Source organism: Haliaeetus leucocephalus, unplaced genomic scaffold (assembly GCF_000737465.1).
Source record: "Haliaeetus leucocephalus isolate CR32 unplaced genomic scaffold, Haliaeetus_leucocephalus-4.0 Scaffold395, whole genome shotgun sequence".
NCBI classification, from domain to species: domain Eukaryota; kingdom Metazoa; phylum Chordata; class Aves; order Accipitriformes; family Accipitridae; genus Haliaeetus; species Haliaeetus leucocephalus.
The window spans coordinates 7,843,621-7,865,862 of record NW_010972831.1 but is presented as its reverse complement, the minus strand read 5'-3'; the positions used below and the strand labels follow the sequence as shown (position 1 = coordinate 7,865,862).

General features: G+C 58.6%; 1 protein-coding gene across 2 annotated transcripts in view; it reads left to right on the top strand.

The window, feature by feature from the left end:
• HNF1B (HNF1 homeobox B) overlaps positions 1–21,959 on the top strand; it is a 23,107-nt gene extending 1,148 nt beyond the window's left edge. The window contains exons 2-9 of one of the 2 annotated variants that reach the window (XM_010573819.1): positions 4,298–4,497; positions 5,922–6,108; positions 6,601–6,842; positions 14,472–14,635; positions 17,640–17,772; positions 17,895–18,086; positions 18,837–18,955; positions 21,858–21,959. In XM_010573819.1, the coding sequence (XP_010572121.1) occupies positions 4,298–4,497; positions 5,922–6,108; positions 6,601–6,842; positions 14,472–14,635; positions 17,640–17,772; positions 17,895–18,086; positions 18,837–18,955; positions 21,858–21,878 (1,258 nt within the window). In that variant the 3' untranslated portion in view covers positions 21,879–21,959. Of the gene's footprint in view, positions 1–4,297; positions 4,498–5,843; positions 6,109–6,600; positions 6,843–14,471; positions 14,636–17,639; positions 17,773–17,894; positions 18,087–18,836; positions 18,956–21,857 lie in introns of both variants that reach the window. The other variant, XM_010573818.1, reaches the window with a different exon arrangement.
• Positions 21,960–22,242: the final 283 nt, after the last annotated feature.

Here is a 22,242-nt window from a genome sequence, read left to right as displayed (position 1 = left end):
CCCCCCCCCCGGCCGCTTTGCACTGCAGTTTTTGTAGCCGTCTCGGTGACCCAGCAGCATGCTGAGCGCGGCACTGATCCTGCCCGCTGGGCTCAGCCCCTCCGTGCGTGCCCGTACCCTCTCTGCCAACCCGCGGAACCCGGGGCAGCCCCAGCTTTTGCCCCCTAACAGCCCCGGTGCTTCGGCAGCGGCGTGCCAGGGCCCCGGCTGGTGATGGGAACACCACCACGGTCGGCGTGTGCAGAGCTCGGCTCCAGGTCTGCCCCGCGTGCCGGCAGGGCAGACGGTGCCTTTTTGGGGCTGGGGCAGCGGCACCCACGCCTGCCGAAGGGCTCGGCTGGGACACGTTGGGTGCTGAAGAGGCTCCGGGCGAGGGAGGAATCACGGCAGGCCTTTTCCGCTGGGTTCCTGCCCCTCCTGCAAAGCACCGTGCCCTGCACCTCTGGGTGCTCCTGCCTGTCCCCAGTCCCCCCCCTCTTTCTGGCTGCATCTGTCCCCGGGGGTGCCCGGGGTGGCAGTGGGGGTGCAGAGAAGGCTCAGCCCCAGGATCGCCACGCTCCCACAGGTGTTTCTGTGCAAAGTTTGCCTTTGGTGCAAACAAGAGCAGGCACATGTCCCTGAGGAGCCTTTGCAAAGGGCTCGTGTTTGCTCTAAGAGAGGCCTTTGTACTTGGAGAGGGAGCCGGGCAGGGGAGTCGGGAACCATTTATTGCAGCCACGCACGGGGGCTAAACCCCCTCTGCTCCCGGCTGCCCCGGCATCAGCGCCCTGACCCCAGGGCCAGCTCGGGCTATTCCCGCATCCCTGTGGGTGCCCAGTCCCACAGGCTCTTTTTGGGACTGCGGCGCAGGCTCAGCTGCCCACCCACAGCGTGGGTGCGAGTTGCCCGTCGTGGTGCCGCGGTCCACGGCACGGTTCACCCCGAGCAGCTCGTGGTACCCAAAGGGCTCCAGCTGATGCGGGTGGGAGAGGGGCGAGTGCCGCACCGCGGGCAGGCTGGCCCCGACGCTGGCACGATGTTTTCTCGCAGAGCCTGGCCGGAGGGGTGCCGGCGGCACGCAGAGCCCGGCTCCGGGGCGAGACGCCCTGCGACTCCCTCCCTGCCCCGTCCCAATGGCCGGGGCTCGCCCAGACCCCGCTCTGGCAAATAATATGTCCCAGGGAGCACCCAGATCCCGTGGGCCTGGGGACTGCGGGAAAGCCACCCGGTCGGAGATGCCCCAAAGCCGCTCCGAAAGGTGTGGGGAGCAGCGGGCGCAGCACACCTCCCCATGCAGATTCCCTGTGTGCACAGGGAGATGCAGATTAGATAGATCGTTTCTGTAGGGAGCTGGGTTTATAATCCATCCGTATAAATTCTTGGCATATTTCACCGAGGATGTGGAGTGTATTTACCTGTTTTCAAGGCTGACAAAGTGGGTGAGCGGGTCCAGGGATCCCTGGGGAGAGGGACAGGCTTTGCCCCCCACCTGCGCGTGAGGCTGGGGTGGGAAATGCCTCTTTCTCGGTCAGCGTTGGCGGCCGGGCTTCATCGGGGTTAATTTTGTGCAAGAAAAAAACACCTTTCCTCAATTTCGGTGGAGAAGGACCGCAGAGCCAGGGCTATAAACTGGTTTTCCAGTATTACAAGGCACTCCTGGGTTGGGTTGGGTGTGTTGTTTTTTTTCTTGTAAAGCCCCGGTGTAGATTGGACAATTAATGGGTTTTTTTTCATTTTGGTGACAGAACCAAAAAAAAAAAGAGCTTGCGTTGAATCAAAAGGTTTTCCTCTGTGGCTTTTTAGGTTAACCAAAAAAGAAAAAAAAAAAAAAAGCCAAACACTCAAAGGTTTCATTTTGGGTCAAGTTGAAACAAAATGTTTGGGTTTGGCTTCAGGTTGTTTAACCCTTTTGAATACGGTCAAGTTGATTGGTAAAGAAATATCACTGCTCAGAAATTAAGAGCCAAGTAATTGTTTTGAAAGTGTAAGTGTGAAACACGCTGCAAATATCAAAGTGAAGCCTTTCTTAAAATAATAAAATGGAGGGAAACTCAGCGACTTTTTTCCTAATTCTCACATATTTTTTCCAGCCAAAACACTGCCAAATTTTATTTAAATTCAGAAATCACGTTTGTAACCCCCGAGTCACTAGTTTGACATTATAAAAGTGTGCTCTGTTGCACTGGCTTGTGATTTAACTCTGGGAAGACTATGCCCTTGGCTCAGTTGTGAACCAAACTGCTATTAGAAATGATAATGAGCTCTGTTCCATTAACTTATTATTAATCAGTAATTAGTAGGATCAGTTAGGTGATATGAACCGCTCGTGACAAAAGTCCGCCTGAGCCCCTCGGCTCACGCACGGCGAGAGGCACGGCGGCCAGCAGGCTTTCCCCTGCTTCGCCGGGAAGGAGCGTGCGGAGGAGAGCTGCGGTGGAAGGACGTTTTCTTCACATCCTTCTCGTCGGTTCCCACCTTCTCCTGGGGCAGCGCGAAGACCCGAGAACCCCGAAACCCCGCGTGCCGCAGCCATCCCCGCTCCTGGTGCCGACCGGCCGAGAAGTGCCCCCGCCTGCTGTCGGCACCCACGTTTGCTGCGGGGGCTGCTGAGCCCGTGGCCATGAGTTTTGGGGACAGGAGATGGCTTTTCTGTTTGCATCGTGCTTAACCCAGTCTGGGGTCCGGGATGTTGGGAAAAACGGAGTCAGCGTGTCCGTGTGCCCGTGCGTACGTACAGCTCCGCAGGTCCGCAGTGCCATGTGCCCATCGCCGGAGAGAGGACACCATATATACGGTGGGCTTCCCCTGCCCGGAGGATGCAGGATTTGGCACAGGGACAGTGTCTTTAGGAAGGCTCCGTGCCCTCCTTCCCAGGGTCTGACAAAGCCCCCGGCGCCGTCAGCGGGCTGGCCCTGGTCGGGTACTTTTGCTTTGGATCCAACCAGCTTTGTTTTCACGCTGTATTCAGGACAAAAAGTAAGAAATCTACTTGTTGGGGTTTTTTTTTTTTTCCCCCTTGACAAGTTGAAGGATCCAAAATAAGTAATGAATTGGGAAAGCAGTCGGACGGTTATTCCAAGTGCAGCGTTAGAGTATTGCATTATTTGAGTGCATGACTGTGACCAGGTTCAGGCTCCACACCGATTTTTCAGCGTTAAAGCACTTCCTTTTCGTCCAGCGTCCTCCCATAGTGCAGAATAAGCCCAGGAGTCTTGAATACAGCGAAAGTGTGTTGGCCTGTTCCTCTGCCGTTGCGGTGTGCTTTCGTTAGAGCTGAAGAACGCAGACAGCATTTTGATTTTTGGCTGCAACTTTATTTGTTCCCTAGATTGGTGCCAGCTACCCCAAGGACACCAAAGTAATGCAGATTTAGGAAACAGTTATTTTACACCTGGATCCTGCAGGAGCCAAATTCAAGTGTTTAAAAATATTCAAGAATGACTTAAATATATTGGGGGGGGGGTTGGTTTTGGTTTTCCGTTCAGAAACTTGCCTGGGTTTGACCTTCGCTTCTCAGCCTTCTGCGTATGGCCTGCGTGTGCGCTTCGCTGTTGTGGAAGCGTGGAAATAGGTTCTCTTTTAAAATAATATTGTGATTTTTAGATAGTTATCCCTGCGGGAATGGAAGGGAGAAGATGAAGCAGCAAGCGTGGTGGGTGGGATTTGGGGGCCATGCGGGGGTCCCCACCAGCCAGCAGCAAGCCCGGGGCATGGGGCACAGTGCGGGTACCGCACCTGGGAGCAGGGGCAGGAAAAGCATCCTCGGCACCTCCAAATGAGAGTTTTCTCTTTCTTCAGAGAAATATTCATAGGGGCTTCCCGTATCCATACGTACGTGTGTGTTCGTGTATCCCATTGTGTGTGCGCATGTCTTCAAAGGGAGAAACTGCAGTGAATATAACGGCAGCAGTGAATGCATGGGCTGTGTTTAGAATAGAATAGAATAGAATTAATTTCTCCTTGAAGGATCTGGAGGTGCTTTACCAGCATTAATGAGACCTCGATGTGTCCCGTCAGGACACTGGCACCCTCTTTACTTCTCCCTGCCTGGGCAAACAGCCTGGTGGGCATCCCCGGGGTGGCGGTGGCACCCCGTGAGCCCCCATCCTGCCAAACCCTTGCCTCCCAGGGGCAGGATGGGGCTGTTTTGGGGGGCCAGGATGGCAGCTGGGGAAAGACGTACGCTCAAGGAATCTTGTGCCCTTCTGAAACAGGTTTCAGAATAATAATAATGGGTTTCCATCATGGCAAGAAGCAAATAGCGGGGTGCTTTTCCCATGCCAGGAGAGATTAACCCTTTGTTTCCCCTCCCCTCCAGCGAGGACCCGTGGCGGGCGGCGAAGATGATCAAGGGGTACATGCAGCAGCACAACATCCCGCAGCGGGAGGTGGTGGATGTCACCGGCCTCAACCAGTCGCACCTCTCCCAGCACCTCAACAAGGGCACCCCCATGAAGACGCAGAAGAGAGCCGCCCTCTACACGTGGTACGTCCGCAAGCAGCGGGAGATCCTCCGTCGTAAGTACCCGCGCCAGCGCTCGCCCTTCGGGGCTCGGCAGGGTCGGGGCTGGGGTGAGTGCCGTGGGGGAGAGGGGGTCCCCGCATCCCCGTCCTGCCTGCGGGTACCCGGGATGTCCGGAGGAGGACGAGGAGCAGCCTCCCTGCCCTCTTCCCTCGCAGAGTCCCCCAGACCCAGGCTGCCCAGCATCTTCCTCGAAACAGTTTTACAAGTAAAATGAATTTAAGGCACGGGAAAACTGGGTCAGAGCCCCTCTTGGTCACAGGAACACTGTGCGAGTCCCCCCAGGCCCATCTACGCAGCCAAGTTTCTGTATGTTAGAGCTGGGAAAGCAATTAATGATTACACACAATTAGATGCCTTTCCCACCTCTGCCCCCTTTTCCTCTCTGTTTCTCAAGACTGCTCATTTTCTGCAACTACTTGCAAAAAAAGTAAAGAGAGAGAAAAGAAAAAAAATCTGCAAGTTGCTCCTACTTGTAGCATGGTCTCAGGGCAGTCCATGCTATTTAAAATGCAGGTGATTTTGACCAAGTACACAGACTCTTGCTTTTGTGCACCTCTCCCACCAACCCCTGCTCTGAAGCAGCCCTGGTTTTGGGCAAGCAGCAGGTTGGGGCACTGACAGCCCCCCTTAAAAGGGCTCTGCCTCCCTCCTCCAAAAGGATGCAATATCTAGCGGACGGGAAGTGCAGAAGAGAGTTTAGCACCAAATACCATTGCTTTGAAAACACACCTCGAGATGTTAGAGCAAACAGAGCCTGCTCCAGCCTTGCCCTGTGTTTCCCCCTTGTCGCAGAGGGAAAAGCCATTATAAAAAGAGGGAGAATTCTCCCGCAAAACTGAGAATAATAAAACCCTCCCATTAATCTCCCTTTACTGCCGCGGTGACAAGCGCCGGGTCCGAGGCGGGACGCCGGGGAAGGTCACCTCTGGTGCCTGCCTGCTGGGACGGGAGCGGGAGCCGGAGGGGAGCTCTGGGCGAGCAGGGAGAGGCAACCTTGCGGGGGGCTTTGCAGTCCTCCTGCCTGGCTCCCGGCTTGCAAAAATCCTCCCGAAACAAGCGCATGCTGGCAGAGACCCTGCCCACGAATATGCGTGCCCTTGCACATGCCTCCCCATGAAACGCCGTTCCCGAGGGATGGCAATAACTCCCTCGCCGGCGTGCAAGGCTAGCCCCTTCCCTGGGGTGGGTGGTGGGGGGCACCCGGCTTGCTCCAAAGCGTGCCGGGGCCGTGGGTTTGGGGTTCTTTTGGGAGGGGACATGGGGGGGGCCACCTCCGCGCGGGACGGTGACTCCGAGCGGCGGCTATAGGCCAGCTCACGTCTGCTCCTTTCTCTTTCAGAATTCAACCAGACAGTCCAGGGTTGTGGAAATATGACAGACAAAAGCAGTCAGGATCAGCTGCTGTTTCTCTTTCCAGAGTTCAATCAGCAGAACCAGGGGGCTGCCCAGCTCGACGACGCCTGCTCCGAAACCCCCAGCAAGAAGATGCGTCGCAATCGGTTCAAGTGGGGGCCGGCCTCCCAGCAAATCTTGTACCAAGCCTACGACCGCCAAAAGAACCCCAGCAAGGAGGAGCGTGAGGCTCTGGTGGAGGAGTGCAACAGGTAAAGGCTGTCCCGTGCCGCCCGCCGCCTCCTCGCCCACCCCACAGCCTTTCTTCCAAAAACTGCGTGCGATGCTGGGCTCCTGACCCGCAGCCGTGGCCGCCGGCTCTTGGCAAGGCTTTGCTGAGCTGCCTGGCCTCTTCTTGCCTTGTTTTCCCTACCTGGATGTCAACCAGGGCCGAGCGAGCTCCACGCTGGGGCGGGGATGTTGCAGGGATGCCGCAGGGATGTTGCAGGGATGCCGCAGGGATGTTGCAAAGATGCCACAGGGATGTTGCAAGGATGCCACGGGGATGCTGCAGCATTACAGCAATATCAGAGGGAGGAGGGATGGCTTTTACAGCATAGATGTAGTTAGAAAGAGCAGGCGGGCTTTTAGGAAGGGCTTAAACGTCCCCAAATTTACCTGTCCTCCCGAGGCCGCCTGCCCGGCGGCGCTGGCAGAGCCCCCCCCCAGCACCCTTGTTCCAACGTGTCCCCTTGCACGCACAGGGCCGAGTGTCTGCAGCGAGGGGTGTCTCCCTCCAAGGCGCACGGGCTCGGCTCCAACCTGGTGACGGAGGTCCGCGTCTACAACTGGTTTGCCAACCGGCGGAAGGAGGAGGCTTTCCGCCAGAAGCTGGCCATGGACGCCTACAGCTCGGGCCAGCCCCCGCACAGCATGAACCTGCTGCTGTCCCACGGTTCGCCTCACCACAACCAGCCCAGCGCCTCGCCACCCAGCAAAATGCCAGGTAAGCCCCTCGCCGAGGATGCTCGGGCAGCGGCGGCGGAGCGGTTGCAGTGCTGGCTCCCGTTTCTGCCGGAGAAAGGGGTGCTGAGCCCTGGGGGCCATGCCTGGGAAGGCTTTCGGGGTGTGTGGGGGGAAGATGGTCAGCCTGGTCCCTGCCGCAGCATCGAGGTGGGATGGCGGTGGGGAGGAGAGCGAGCGCTGTCGCTGCGGTGTTAAGGCCTGGCGAGCCACACGGCAGGGGCTGGGTTTCCGTCCTGCTGAGGATAAATTGGCGTTTGCTTGGTTGGTTTAATTCACCGGAGTCCCCGTGTGGGCTGGGCTGGGCAGGGGAAGGCTGTGCCCGCCCTGCTCCGCGCCTGACGTATCGATGCTGGGGACCTTGAGGCGCAGCCCGCTGGTTTCGGGGCGGGGGGGGTGGATGCACAGGCAATGCCGCAAAGCCCGTAGGAAGACGTGGCAGCGTATCCTGGAGCTGACCCAGGCTGGGTGCATGGTGCTGTACCGTCCCCGTGCTGGAGCAGAAGGAGGTGGCTGAAGAAAGCTGCTTGCGGGGTGCAGGGCTCACCCCAACCTCCACTTTTCCACACTGCCGTCCGGCCCCGTCGTGCATAGCAAAGAGCCGGCTGGGGAGAGCAGACCCGCCGAAAATTCCCGGCGGATTTAAGCGGGAGATAACGCCGCCGGGGAGGGGGCTGCGTGCCCAGGGAAGGCTTAATCGGGGCGGGTGGGGGGTGGCGTGGGGCGAGAGGCATTGTTGGGAGAACAATCCCCATTGTCCCCTTACCTGCCCTCTGCAGCCAACGCGCCGGCCCCCGGCAGGCAAGAGCGGGCGCTCGGCGGCGGGGGGTCAGCGCGGGGGCTGCGTCCCAACCGTCCCACGTTCCCTCCTTGGCCACGGCACCGGCGCAGCCCGGCCGGGGAAGTTAAAACCAGCCGCCTCTTCGAAATGACCCTGCCTGGCTCGTTCCGCACACCCAGCTGGTTACAAAGGCAAATTAAAAGAAACTCTCCGTGTGGCGGAGAGTCCCTGCGGGAAGGGCAAGGTGCCTGCGGAAAGGAGGCTGAGAGCCGGGGACGGTGCCAGCCCGTGGCTGGACAGCGGTCCTCGGGTGTTAGCAAGCGAGAGCAGCCCCCAAATTGGTACCCGGGGGATGCACCAGCCCCGGGGTGGGGGGGTCCGCAGCATCCGACCCAGCTCCCAGCCGTGGGAGGGACAGGCAGCATCCGACCCAGCTCTCGGGTACCGCTCTCCCCGTAGGGCCGGCCGGCGGTGACCAAAATGTGACCCTGCCCCAGGAATGCCCCGCACAATGGCGGGGACAGGGAGGACGTTTGCCCTCCTGTCACCGGCTGATTGCTTACAAGGTGCCCTACAAGCACATTGTCAGCAAAATCAGCTGTTTTCAGTGTCGGCCGGCGGGCTTTACAATACCCCACCAGCATGCAGCCTCGCGTTGTCATGGCGTTGTCCTCCCCGTGCATGCTTAATTGACAATTAAGCCGGGGCTTTGAACGAACCCCGCTGCCTTTGATGTGCCCCAGTCCTGCCAGCGCGCATGCAGGCACCCCACGAGAGCCTTTGTTTTCTTCTATTAGGGGACGGCAATTACTGTAACCGCGGGCATTTATCTGGGGGCTGGAGGGCCGTTAAGCCCCAACCTTTATTTTCCCGTCGGAGCAGTGGCCAGCAGGAGCCGGCCGCGGCTATAGGGCCGATGACAGCCCATTCGGAGGGGCTTTTGAGCAGGGCAGGAGTGATGGCCGCGGCGAAGGGCCCCTCCGGAGGGGTCAGGAGGGCTCGGCCGCGGGAATTCGTTGGCGGCCGGCGGTGTCGTATCCATCGGCCTTGCCGAGGAGACGGTCACGGCGAGGACCGCCGTGAGGTTCTGAGGCTGGTTTGGGGCCGACGGGCAAGGATGCGGAGCTCGGCCACGATCGCTTCGGGGTGGCTCGAACCAAAGCCCGGTCCGGCAGGCTTGCAGCTCCCAAAGCCGTCGCCGGGTCCCTCGCTGCTTAAACCTCTTCCAAGAGATGTTTGGGGAGCCGCTGCCTCAGCGGGGTGCGGGGCAGCGCTGGCGGGGCCGGCCCCCGCTGCCTGGCTGACCCCATCTGGGGTTGGCCATGCTGGGATTTGAACTGCCCTTGCACCGCGTGGCGGTGGCGGCGGCCGGAGCCCTCAATGCCTTTAACAGCTTAATGACGGCGCTGGGACGCTGCCCGCATCCCACCCCTGCGCGGCCCCGTGTCCCCCCCTCCCCGTGACATCCCCCGTCAGGAAACGATGGGGCTGGCGGCGTGGGGCAGCTGCAAAATCCCTCCCGTGCCCGCAGACAAAGAGGGACCGCCTGCTCCTCGGGACGTCGATGGGGTCTTGCGAAAGGGCGTAATGACGGCCAGGCAGGGATAAGAGCTGTAAAAGTCAAACATCCTCCCGGCCTCCTCTTGGGGACCCATCTGTCAAGCCTAAAGCTGTAGTTTTTAACTATTTGGAGGTAAATACTTAAAGCCTATCTATCTCAGAGGCTTCTCTCAGACTCTGGACTTTTCCCTTCCTATGGGGTATTATCAGCGATCTTGGTTGCCTGTTTGATTTGAAGGTCACTCGGGGCTTTATCTCGGTGCCATGCCGTAGACTCTGGCTTATGCCATTTTTATCTTCAAGAGCCCTGAAGACAATCAGCGCATTGATGAGATTAGGTGACGCACCGCCCCGCTCACCAGCCGCCCCCCGCCTCCCACCCTGCATACAAAGGGCCGGCCGGCGTCCGTCGGACCCTGCAAAGCCCCGTCCCAGTGGCTGGGGGTCACAGCATCGCCTCCAGCCCGTCCCGGGGGGTCCTGCACCGAAAGGTGGTCGAGGCATCGCTCCGTCTGTCCAGCAGTAGCCACGCTGCAGTATCGGAGCAATATCTGAGCAATCATGTATATACACACACAGATATATATATGAAAGTACGTTATTTATATATATTTTTAGATATCTCTATAGTTGCAGATAACAAACATAAAAATAACCCAGTACAACCCCTGAGATTCTTCCTAAACCCAAAGGGCAGTTTAAGTGTTTTAACTTTTTCTTAAAGAAGAGCCCGTCAATAAACCCGCAGTCCAGAGGTTCTTCAATTTATATCTGGATCCTACGTGTTGTTCCTTGGGGTATGTGCTGATTCTGACTGAGGACCTGGTGCCAGCAGTTGTAATATTTTACTATTGGGCGCATTGTGGGGCTCGGTAGGTACAGTGCGCTGTTAGGAGCTTTTCCCGGTTTTATGGGGGGTAATTAGAACTTTATGACAGCAGCGAAATGGGAGGGTCCAGTCCCCATAAACAGGTTTATAATGGATATAAACTATGCACCTCGGTAACTTAGCAAGATTAACACTTTAGGGACAATTTGAGTGGCAGCCCAAAAATCGGAGCTGCCCTCGGCGCTGCCTGGACCCATCTTTGGGAGGGTGAAACGGTCCCATCACCGCCCCGGCTGCTTCCATAATGTCAATAGGTGCAGCATCGCCGAGTCCAGCACAACCCCAAAAATGCCACTTTGCCTTTCTCACCCCGCTGCCGGGCTCCTGGTCCACGCTGGCGGTTGCATCGCCGTGGGTTGGGCAGAGCCGGGGCTGAATCCCTGCCGCCGCCTGAGTCATCAGTGACGAAGCGCGTAGCATGGCCGGGTCCGTTTTGGGGTTGGGCATTGCCGGCGATTTGCAGGATGTTTGCGAAGCTCCAGGCAAAACCGCAGCCTGGTGCTGGGCGAGCGGCGGGCGCTGCTGCCGGAGGAGGTCAGGATGTGCCATGTGGTGGCAGCGTGGGAAATGCATTTAAAAGTACAGTGATTTTTTTTTCTTTTTTTTTAAAGTGCAATTTATTCATAACAATATGACTTAAAGCAGGGGAGAACCAAGCTGCTTCACTAGACTCAAGGCTGATGTGTACCTAGAAAATGACACAAGCCTGCGATGAAAATAGCAAAGATGCGGATTGCTGCCCTAAACCCCCCCATTGCTCTCCCCACCCCAAAAGCCAGGTCGGGAGAATGGGTCTGGCACCCCTGAGAAGCCGGGGGGGGCTGGCTGCGGAAAGCCATGGGTGCACAGGACCCCCCGTGTCCTGGGGGCTGTCACGCTGCCCGTCCCCATCGGCTGAAACACAGGGTTAAGGCTCTGGGAGCCGGACCCCGCGGCTTGTCTGGAAACATGGGAAAGCAGTAAAACATTTCACGGGCAGTGAAGCTCAGGGGCCACACAATAGCCGGGTCCCATAAACAGACTTTTATATTATGGCTGTAGCTCCAGCTGGAAGAAAAAAAAAGAAAAAAAAAAGACCCTTAACGAGGGCAGGCTCCGCGGCCAGGTCCCTTCCCGGTGATCCCCATCCAGGCTCCGCTCTTGGGCAGCTGCGGGGAGAGGCCGAGGAGGAATAAATCTCTTTGCACGGGGGCTGCTTCCAGCTGCGGAGGCGCGGAGCGACAGGAGAACAGTGGCATCAGGCTTCAGTGGCCGTCTGAGCCCCTGCTCGTAAGCCCTGGACCACAGACCCCCCGGCTCACTCCCGGAGGAAACCTTCATATCCCGGCGTAAATCGCCGGAGCTGTCCCCGTGCATTCATGCTGGCTGGTGGGGTCTCATGGGGGGGTCCCACGGCGGGGGTGAGTGGTTGTGCTGCCAGGGGATGGCTGGCTGCTGGGGCTTGGCACTCCCTGCGATGGCAGATCCCGGCGAGGGTTTGCCGGGGAGCCGGGAAAGCCGGAGCAGGGGTTACCTGCCCTGCGGCAGCACACCGCGTCCTGGCGTTGTGCAGAACAGGGTCCTGCTGCTGTAAGAGAGAAAGCCCAAAAGCAGGGAAAGGGGGGGCAGCAAGGTGGCTGGGTGTGCTTGGGGGTAGCCTGGAAGTGGCTATTGCCCAGGGAGATGCTTTAGGCTAGGCTGAGCTGGAGCTCGCCGTGTTCGCTGGGAACGGGGAGCTCGGAGGAAAGGTACCCACCACCATCGTGGAGCTCTGTTTGTTATAGCAGTGGCAACAGCAACAGCAATAATGCCTTGTGCTGGTTTCCCAATATTAATTAGCTAATCTGCCCAAATCCAACCCAACCCTGGGGGCATACAAATAACAATAATACCCGTCCCGTTCTCGGGATGGGAAAAACCCAAACCAGGATAGTTGGTGGCTTCCTAAAGGTCTGCAAGGTAGCCGTGGCAGAAGACTTTTACCCTGCCCAGCGAGCGGTTTCTGGGCAGACCCAGGTGCCCACAGGCTTTGGGGACACAGGACCCCCCCCCACCCCGCCAGCGCAGCCCCTGCCTCTGCAGGAGCAGGGGGTCTTCTGAGGGGCCGGACAGTGGCACCGCTGCCGCCATCCCCGGAGCCCGACCTCGCGCTCCTTGGGAGAGTTAATCTTCATCAAGACTCAGAGTCTTCAGCGGTTTTATCTAGAGACCCAAAATCTCGGTCACCAGGCTATCTGAAAATCTCAGCATTGGTTATTGTTCCTCAAACAATAGTCTTGTCCTTAGGATTGCAAGGAAAAGCTTAAAAATCAGCTTTTAACATCTCGTGTGTTTTTAAAGACAACTTCATAATTCTGAGCGTCTTGGCTGATACGTTACAAGCATCCTCAGCTGGGTAAAGCCTGATTTTGGGGATTAAAATGTTGTTTGGGTTTTTTTTTTCATACTGAAAGCCTCACCAAACCCAAAAGTGATTGAAGATTGAGCAGAAACTCTGACTTTCTTTCCAATAGGAGCCGCCTGTGCTCCTCGTCTATCTTTAAGATCACGCTCAGAAGAAAGGGCTTTATTTTATCTCCCCTCCCATTGTTTAACCAGCGCTGCAGGATCTCAGACCGGCAGCGGCTGAAGCACACTCTGCACGAGGCCGGGACCGCAGGGAAGAATGTTTGTGACAGTGCCCTGGTTGAGTAATGTTTACCCTGTTCATGGCAGGGACGTCCACTCGGACCGGCAAATATCCACCTGCCAGAGGACATTCTTTTATTATCAGGGATAAAAGGGGTTTGCTGGGAAATGATCAGGAACCAGACATCGTGGGGAGATTCCTATCTGTGGGATGTGTTTAACCAGCTGATGGGGAAAATTCGGAGGTAATTGAAGAGTGACTTTGACGTGATTTTGGTGGAGGGCGCAGGTCGCCGTCTGCGCTTTGGTAGATGCTTTTGGAGGTTGTGGAGATCTCCCAGACTCTAGTTATCATTTCTTTCCCTTTCCTCAATTCAGAGATTTTTAGAGTAGCCCTTAGAGCATCCTTCACTGAGCCAGCCTGCATCAGCTCTTCCCCTTGGGCACCTGGGAGAAGGAGATCCCGAAATCCCAGGAGGAAAATCCTTTACCTGGGTGGGTTTGGTAGCTGGGGGTGTCTGTGCTGTGCCAGGACAGCCCAGAAGCTGCTGGTAACCTCCACAGGCTGAACCTCTCCGGCTGGCGGTCATTTTGGGGGGCCATCCCCAACACCCCTGTGCAGTGGCCGGGGGTCACGGGCGGACGATGCTCTTGGTGGTCTCGGTTGGGAGGGTGGCCTTCGCCACTGTGGTTTTCTTTCCCAGGAAAGCTGTGGGCTGTCCGTCCGTCCGTCCCCCGCTTCGATCCCAGCACAGTTCAGTGAACCTGGCCGGGAGCACGGTGCCGGACTCCTTGTAATAAATGGCTTTTTGCCGTAGTCATCGAGGCAGCCTCGTAAAAGACGCTTTTGTTTCCCGTGGGTTTTCCTCAGTTAATTATTTGTGATCTGTAGATGCCTTTCCACGACACATGGCTGATCATATGGTTATCAATGCAGGGTGTTTTAGCCAAATTAAATATATTTATATAGAAGATCCGTGCTCGAGCCAGATTTCCCTCCTCGGCGGTTGGTGGGCTGCGGTCCGACTTGGAGGTTTGTGTGTGTCTGGTCCCTCGGTCTTCCTGCGCTAATCTGTTAATCATACACTTGTTGAGAGGAAGTCGAGAGGGAAATCGGATGCAGAAGGGCCTGAGAAAAAAGCGAGAGCCATTGCTGTTCAGAGGTGGGCAGCCCTGGGCTGGCCGGGGGCTGCGAGGAGCCGGGTGAGCCTCGCAGAGGGAAGAGCTGGAGGACGCAGAGTTGCTCCCCGGCGGCTCAGGACCCTCAGGCCGTTGTCCGAGAGCCACGGGGACACGGCAGGAATTTGCACGATGGGTGCAAACTGTGCAAATTAAAGCAGAAGGGATGCAGATGGGTGTCCAGGCTGTTGGCCCGGGTTGGGCTCCCTCGGGAGCAGCTCTTTCTGCCCCACGGCATTGGGGTCCACGGGCAGCGTGGGGGCTGCAGCCCCAGTGGGTGCTCAGCATCCCTCACCGTAAACTTCTTGCTAATAATTTCAGCAGACGGGCTTGGGGAGAAGCTGGGAAGCGGCACTGGAGGAAGGGAAATATCGTTCGGTGCTGTCCCTCCCATTTATCGTTCGAGGGTGTCGTTCAGGGGCTCGCACGTCTGTTTGCATCCTTGTGCCGCGCACGCTGAGGGAGCCGGCGAGGGGTGGTGGTGATGGTGGGGGGGTTTCCCCTTTGCAGGACCACTTTCAGAGGGGGTTGGCACAGCCGGGGCACTCTCGTTGGGGTGCCCGTGGTTGATGCCAACGCCTGGCGGTGTTTTGCAGGGGTTCGGTACAGCCAGGCGGCAGGCGGAGAGGCGGCATCCTCCGGCACCATCAGCCACCACGGCAGCGGTGCCATGGTCACCAGCAGCCAGGCGGTCCTGCAGCAGGTCTCCCCGGCCAGCTTGGACCCGGGCCACGGTTTGCTCTCGCCCGACGGTAAAATGGTGAGTACACCTGGCCTATTGTGGCGGCGGCGCTGATAAGATAAGAGGGTCCAAGCGGGCAAAGCAAACACGCTTTCCCCCGGGGTTTCACACGCGGCCCGCGCCGAACAATGGGGCATTGTGGGGCCGGGGCCGCGGCGCGGGCGGGCGACCGTCCCCGTCACCCGCCTCAAAGGCAGCGTTTCGGCTCCCCGGCAGGCAATGGCGTGTTTTCCGAGCGCGGCCCATAAATCTGACGGAGCCCCGCTCTGAGTTTTTATCGATTGCGTGCCTTGCAGATGGAACGCGCGCTGGGTGGATCGCTGTTTGTTTTCTGCCGACGGCACGGGTGTCGATTAAACGCGCGTTCGTTATTTTTACCCTAAGCCCTCCCAAGCTTGGGGAGTTGCTGGGGAAGCGCTTTCCTTGCGAGCGGGGACCTCCTTGTCCCAAGGCATCGCCCAGGGCATCTAACCCACTAGTGCCAGCTCCGGCCCCGGCGTTCCTGCCTCTCCCCGTCCCCTTCCCCGCTCGCCGGGGACTCTGCTGCCAGGGCTTTGCTGGGCAGACCTGCAAACGCCAGCGGTGGCAGGCAACGGAGATGGGACATCGGCATCCCCGCCGGGTGCCCGATGACTTTCCCCGTGCTGGGTGCCGCACGTCTGCTGCGAAAAAGGGGGTCGTGAATGCAGGGCTGGGGCTGGGATTCCGATGCCCGAACGCTTGGGCTGCTCCTTTCCGTGGGCACCTGGGTGGCGCGAAGCCCCTTTGGAGGAGGGCACGAAGGAGCGGGGTGAGGAGGGGGTGGCAGGGGGACGGGGCAAAGATGGGATAGGAGCCGGCAGGCCTTTCCCGGAGCAGGCTGGTGGAGGTTTGCGTGCGGCCGCTGCTCTTCCGGGAGGAGGTTTTTTTTTTTCCCGATGAAAGCGAAAGTCAAACATGGCACTGGGCGGCCAAGCCCCGCTCGTCCCCAGTTTTCACTTCCATTTTCGGAGGGTTGGCCGTCCTGGGCCGTTGCGTCGGTGTCCTCGCAAAGCTGGGTGGCTGCAGAGGGGCTCGGCATCCCCTCCCTCAGCTCTGGCACCGTTTAATTTCGCCTTTCCTTCTGCTGCTGTCTGGCTCTGGTTTGTGAGGGTCTCCCTGCAGCCCCTCGCGCTCGGACGCTGACCCTGCAAAACCGAGCATCCCCTGCCAAGCAGGGGGGATATTGCAGAGCAAAACCCTGACCCTCCCAGCACGTTCCCTCTGCCCTGAACGCACCCGTATCTCCCCAGGGGTGTGTTGAGCCTTGTAACCCTGAGCCTCAAAGTCATAAAATGAGTCAGGAATAAAGGCAGCAGCAACAGCAAGCACCGAGCGCCCGGGGCGGGGGTCCGCCAGGACGAAGCGATGCCGAGTTCGGTGGCAGAGGCTGCCAGCAACCCCCCCGCCAGCTCCTTTTGCAGGGGCCGTGTCTGAGGGGTGGGTTTGCTGGAGCGCAGGAAAGGACCCTTGGATGGGGCAGAGGGAGGAAGCCGAAATGCAGCAGATTAGACTGGGAAAAGCGACCTGTTGAAGTGCAGAAGGCAGAGGCGTGCGGCAGCAAAAGCCCTGCTGAATTATCCCTGCTGCACGGGCGTTGCACAGCGCCGACTGGGACCACTTCGGCCCTCAGCAGCGTGTGGCTCTGCCAGCTTATCTCTGATCTTTAAGCAGGGCTAGCTAGTGCTTGCAAGTGATTTAATAAAAATATGCTGTAGGCTGTGGTTTCTAATAAGTAAACATGTGCCTTTAATACCCCACATGAAACTAAAAGCTGCCAAGGAAGTTGCTGCATCTGAAGGCAATTGATTTTTTTCAGGGCGGAGTGTTACTGAGGCTGCAGAAAGCTTTGGTGGTTCACTCTGTCGTGCTCCGGTGTTGCCCTTAGCCATGGTAGTGCCAGCAGGTATCCCCCGAGGGCCCGGTGTCTGGAGGGTCTTTTCCAGTCGTGCAGTCTCCAGAGGATTTCTTTTGGGTGCAGGGCTTTGGGTCTAAGCCCCCCGTGAAACAAGCCTGGGCTGCAGGCGAGCGGCGTGCACTTGCCGTGAGCTGTTTGACTTGTGCACCCAAGTGTGGCGTAACCTGGCCTTGAAGAGACTTTGAAAGTGGAAAATACCGGATCAGGAAATATGGGTCACTCCCAGGCTTTGGAATTTATTGATGGATTTGTTTCAGTTGCAGCGGAGCTATCTCCAACTCACATGTGCAAAATAAACAAGGTGCTCGGACTTGCGTCCAGAAGTATCACACCTAAAGCCGCAAGGATGGCTCTGAATCGGGATCGGGGTTGTTCAGTGCAAGAGGTCTAGTTGGAGGGATTAGGAGAATGTGCAGCGATTAAAGAAATCGGGCAGTTAGCCCCCTGTTTGTCCTGGGGACCAGCTCCAGTCCTCTTGGCACACCCCAAGTGCCTTTGTGTGTCTGATCCCTAAACGCTGACCTGAAATCCCGGGAGCTGGCTCTGGCTGAGCGCACCCAGCTCACCTCACCAGTATCCTGCCCGTCTACAAAAGCGGTGACTGAGATCATCACCGTGAGGCCCTTTTTATCTGCTTTCTGTCTTTTTTTTTTTTTTTACTTCCCGAGTTTGTATTTCCCACTTCCTTCTACAACCACGGCAGTTAGAAGTTAATGAGTGTTGAAAGTCCTCAGCTGTCCCCGACAGCAGGAACTTGGCCTTGGGGGACGAAATGGCAAAGGCTCGGGATGTGCCGTGTCCTGGCACCATGCTCCGGCGGAGCTGAAGCCAGCGCCAGCAAGGTCCTTCACCGCTGCTGCTTCACTATTCATTAACACGATGTTTGGGCATCCCAGCCGGGGTCTGCAGCCCCGGGGGCGGTGGGAGCCGTGTGCGCCGAACCGAAGGTGCCCCAGCAAGGAGGGGGCTTTGCTGATACCCCCCCCGTCTCCCGGCTGAAGCGGGTGGGCGGCAGGGGAGGGGGCCGGGGGCAGCCCCCCTTGGCTGTGCCACTGACGGTGGTCGTCCCGCCTTGCTCCTTGGCAGATCTCCGTTTCGGGGGGCGGGCTGCCCCCGGTGAGCACCCTGACCAACATCCACAGCTTGTCGCACCACAACCCGCAGCAGTCCCAGAACCTCATCATGACGCCGCTCTCGGGAGTCATGGCCATCGCACAGAGTAAGCGCGCGCCCCGAGCTCACCTCCGCGTGGACCCCCCGCTCCCGCGACGGGGAAGGGGGGATGCCCTGCCCGCTCGCGCCAGCGCTGACGTCCCTCTTCTGTTCTCTCCCTCCTCCCAGGTCTGAACACCTCGCAGGCGCAGAGCGTACCCGTTATCAACAGCGTTGCCGGCAGCTTGGCAGCCCTACAGCCGGTCCAGTTCTCCCAGCAGCTCCACAGCCCGCACCAGCAGCCGCTGATGCAGCAGTCACCCAGCCATATGACGCAGCAGCCTTTTATGGCTACCGTGACTCAGCTGCAGAACTCGCACAGTAAGGGTCCGGGTGGTAGCTGTGAAGGGAAGGGCCCAGAAAATGACTTTAGGTGGAAAATAAGCTTTTGCTCTCTTCCTGCTCTCCCCTGCCCAAGCTTGCGCCCTTGGCTGCCGCCTTTCTCCCGCAGGTACCAGCCGGCGCGGCGATGCGAGCGGGATGCACGGCGCTGTGGGGTGGCCGCATCCTGCCCCATCCTTTCCTTCCCCCGTGCCATCCACCGTGCTGCATCTCCCGTACGGCTCCGCTGCTGCCCCGCGGGTGGGATGCAGCACCCCCGCTCCAGCATTTTGTACAAACTTTATTTTTCCTTCCATGTTCTTGTTGCTAAAACACCTGCTTTGCCAAAGGAGGTGTCTAAGCCTTTTGCGCTCCCTGCAGAGCAAACGCTTCCCCGCTGTGCCCTGAAGGGATCTGGCTTTTTGCCCCCCCCCGGCTCATCCATCATCCTGGCCCCAGCCCTGCTCCAGCACCCGTCTCTGCTGCAGAGGGGTTGCAGAGCTCCAGCATCTGAGCCCTTTAGTCCCCACTGATTTCACTTGGCGAACTGGGAGCTGAGAAAGTGGTGGCTTAGAGGCAGGCGGTGGTTTCTTTCCGTGGCTTGTTTTATCTCTTTGACGTCTCCGCGACGCTCGTTCCCGCGCAGCACCCCTGCGACCTGCCGTAAGGCAGCGCTCGGCCGCTCTGCCCCGGCGCGAGGGCTCTGGGTGGCTTTTCCGTGACGGCCGCTTGTCTCCCTCCTCTCCGCAGTGTATGCGCACAAACAGGAGCCTCCCCAGTATTCCCACACCTCCCGCTTCCCCTCGGCCATGGTGGTGACGGATACCAGCAGCATCAGCACGCTGACCAATATGTCTTCCAGTAAGCAGGTAACGGCCGAGGGTGCGCTGGGGTGGGCGTGCGGAGATGGAGCGGGGCTGTTTCTCCACTGGAGACGGGGCCGGAGGAGGGTTTCGCAGAGACCCTGCATCCACACGGGCAGCGGAGGGTGAGCCTCAGGGCGCCGAGAACCCCATCCCAGCCCCTTCACAGGCTCCGAAAATCCTGCTTGCAGATGGCAAGAGTGATGGGGATTTGGGCGATGCTCTGACTGTGCTGGATGAAGACTTGTCTAATGCCCGGTGGTACTATCGGGGCTGTGCTCATCTCTGGGGCAACTCCATCAGCGTGGGAGCATCCTACTGGGGTACAAATTGGGCTGAGAAGGTCGGGACCAAGCGGGCTCTGCTGCCTTTGTGTCCAGGGTGTATCAACCCTGATTGGAGTCAAGCGGAGGAGCCAGGCTCCGATGCACCCCGACTTCCCCCAGCCAGTAAATCTTTATCATCTGCCCAGTGCCGGCACAGGTGTAAGGCAGGACTTATCCTGGTTCAAATCAGGTGTGCGAGGCCTTACTCAGACAATAGTCCTTTTCTAAAAGCCAGCTCTGGGGACTGTGGGAAATATGTGGCCCTTATTGATTGCTAGATAAATAAGAGAGCCTTGAACTTGCATTCAGATAAACTTTCTTACCAAGGTTTGACAGGGGAGAGGAAAAAAATGTCTGCAATGACCACAGAGTAAATACGGCATGGGATTGCTGGGAGACCCCCCCCGTGGATGCCCGGCAGGGGTCGAAGGAAGGAGCTGGGGCTGCAAAGAGGAGAAGTCAGGAGAGGGGCTGCCCTGGGGGGAGTTTGGGGTGCCCGGGAAGGGGTGATGAACACCATCGCCCCTGGCTCGGGTCGGGCTCCCGTGCTTTGTAGCGCTGGGGGTGACCATTTATCTGCGCCCGCTCATCTCGGTCCGGGAGGCGGTCAGGCACGGCCGCGTTCCTCGGGAGCACCATTTCCTCCGCACGGCTTTATCGGCCCATCTGGTGTGCGCTCAGCCCGAACTCCCCCTGATTAATTGTGCTCTCCCGCCACGGGCTGCCTTTGATGCCGGGCTGGCCGAAAGGAGCCCTGGGCATACAGGAAATATCCCTGGCAAAAAGATAGCGCCCGGCCATCCCTGCCGCCCGGCCGGGCGCTGCGATCAGCCTACCTTGACGCAGCGCTGCCTGGGGTGACGGGGGGCTCCCTCGGTTTTCTCCCTCCATCACGCTTTTGCGCTTTAATTAAAGCAGGAGGAGGCCTCGCGGCTTGGGGGGGGACATCCGCTGCGGCGGATGGGTGCAAAATGCCAAAGGGGCACGCACCCACCTTGTTAGTCTCCCCGCCGTACATGATGAACAAGCACGGGCTGGTCTTGCAAGCACCAGGAGCAGGATCTGGCCCCTGGCCCCTGACCTGGGGCCAGAGCGGGCGCTGGGATCGTGTGTCCCCCCCCAGCGCACCTTCGCAGCCCCTGGACCCTCTTCTCCCACCAACCATTCGATGTTCAAGCTAAAGCTGGAAAAATTTATCTTGGAACATGGATTTTTTTTGTCTTAGTGGTCACCCATTTCGTTAGCAAGGGGCGAATGAAGTGCTACAGAGGCAGCACGGGGGGGCTGTAAATGCTGCTGACCCCCCAAATGGCTCAAACGCCTAAATATTTTTGGTGATTTGGGTTTCTGTCACTGACTGGGGCTAACAGAGGCCATCCCTTGGCTCCTCCATGCTTTGCCTGGCATGAGGCTGGCACTGCTGGGCACAAGGATGTCCGGCAGCGATGGGCTCCTCCAAGGTGGCCAAAAAGGGCAGGAGGGTCACTGGGATCCCCAGGGGAGTTGCAGTTTTTGGAGCAAAGTTTGCTGGGCGAGGGCTGGGCGCTGCTGGTGGGAGCACACGGCTAAAGCCACGGGGTGCACAGCCCACACGAAACCCCAAATCTGGGGGGGCGGCGCCGCCCTGCTGCTCCCTGAGCAGCCCCGTCTTTGCAAGAGGAGAGGCATTCCCATGCAAAACAAAGCCTCCGTCATTCCTCGGCGGCTCTTCTGCATCCCGCAGCCCCCGTGCCAGATCCTGCAAATCCGCTCAGTGGCAAAGCCCGGCTGCTCCCGGTCCTGCCGGTGGGACGGAGGCTGGAGGGATGGAGGCTGGTCCCCCCCACCGGCTCCCCGCTCGCAGCCCAATGCTGCGGATCGCTTATCAGATGTTGTTATTTAGACCTGGAAGGGGCAAATACCTCCCGGTTCCTTTGACGACGCTTGAGGCCGAGCCACCATTTTTATTACGTTAGCAAACACCTGATAGCCACGGCCTGTCCCTAATGACATGTCACGGGAGGCTCCTGGCGTCTCCTTATCTCCACGTTATGATGTTTGCTGTGCGCTCCAGCCCACAAGGTCACCCACGGCTCCCGGCCCCCCACCCCACCGGTGACCGGGGGGACCCTGGGTGGGGGTCCCACCCCGAGGGATGGAGAAGGGACCGCTGCGGTGGGACGGATGCGGCGGTGGGGGCTGCTCAGCTCCTTCCCCGGAGGTGACAGCAACGCTGGGAGACAGGGATGAGCGCGGCCCCCGGCCCCGCTCCCACCGGAGCGCAAGCTCCCATGCTCAGCCTCACGCCTGGCTGCTCTTGGCAGCACTGCCAGCCTGGGCACAAACAGGCCCTTTTTATTATTATTATTATTATTTTTGGGAGGGGGTGGCAATATCTGGCTCGGAAAGTATTTTCCCACTGCCTCCCCCTCGGCGGGAAGGGCTTGGGGCCAAGCAGGACTTGTGCGGCACCATCAAGGTCCCAGGGTGGTACAGGAGGTGATGCCTCCAAATACTTTGCGATCCCACCAGAGAGTCCCCCGCAGCGCTGCCTTCACCTCCTGCCTGCCTGCCGGTCACTGTGCTGCTCTCTCCCTCCCCAGTGTCCCCTGCAAGCCTGGTGATGCTCCACACCTCGCTGCTTTTGCACATAGCAACGGGATCTTATTTTCCACAACATCCCGCCGGTGATCCGCACGCCGAGCCCGGGGAATCGCCAGAGTGAAGCCCAGTGCCGCAGCGAGGAGCCCATCAACCCGAAACAGAGCCGGAGGCTCGAGACTCCCCGTCGCCCTTCCGCGCCCCGCCGGGGACGAGCCCGGATTCGTGGGGTGCCCACCCAGGACCGTGCCTCTCCTTCCCTCCACGCAGTATTTCCAAGACGTGTCTTGGGGATTTTATTCTTAAGTATTTGCCTTCCAAGAGGCCGTTGGCTCTCCTGAAGAACTGGGAACAAGCTGTACTGGGAACTGGCAGAAGGGGAAGATG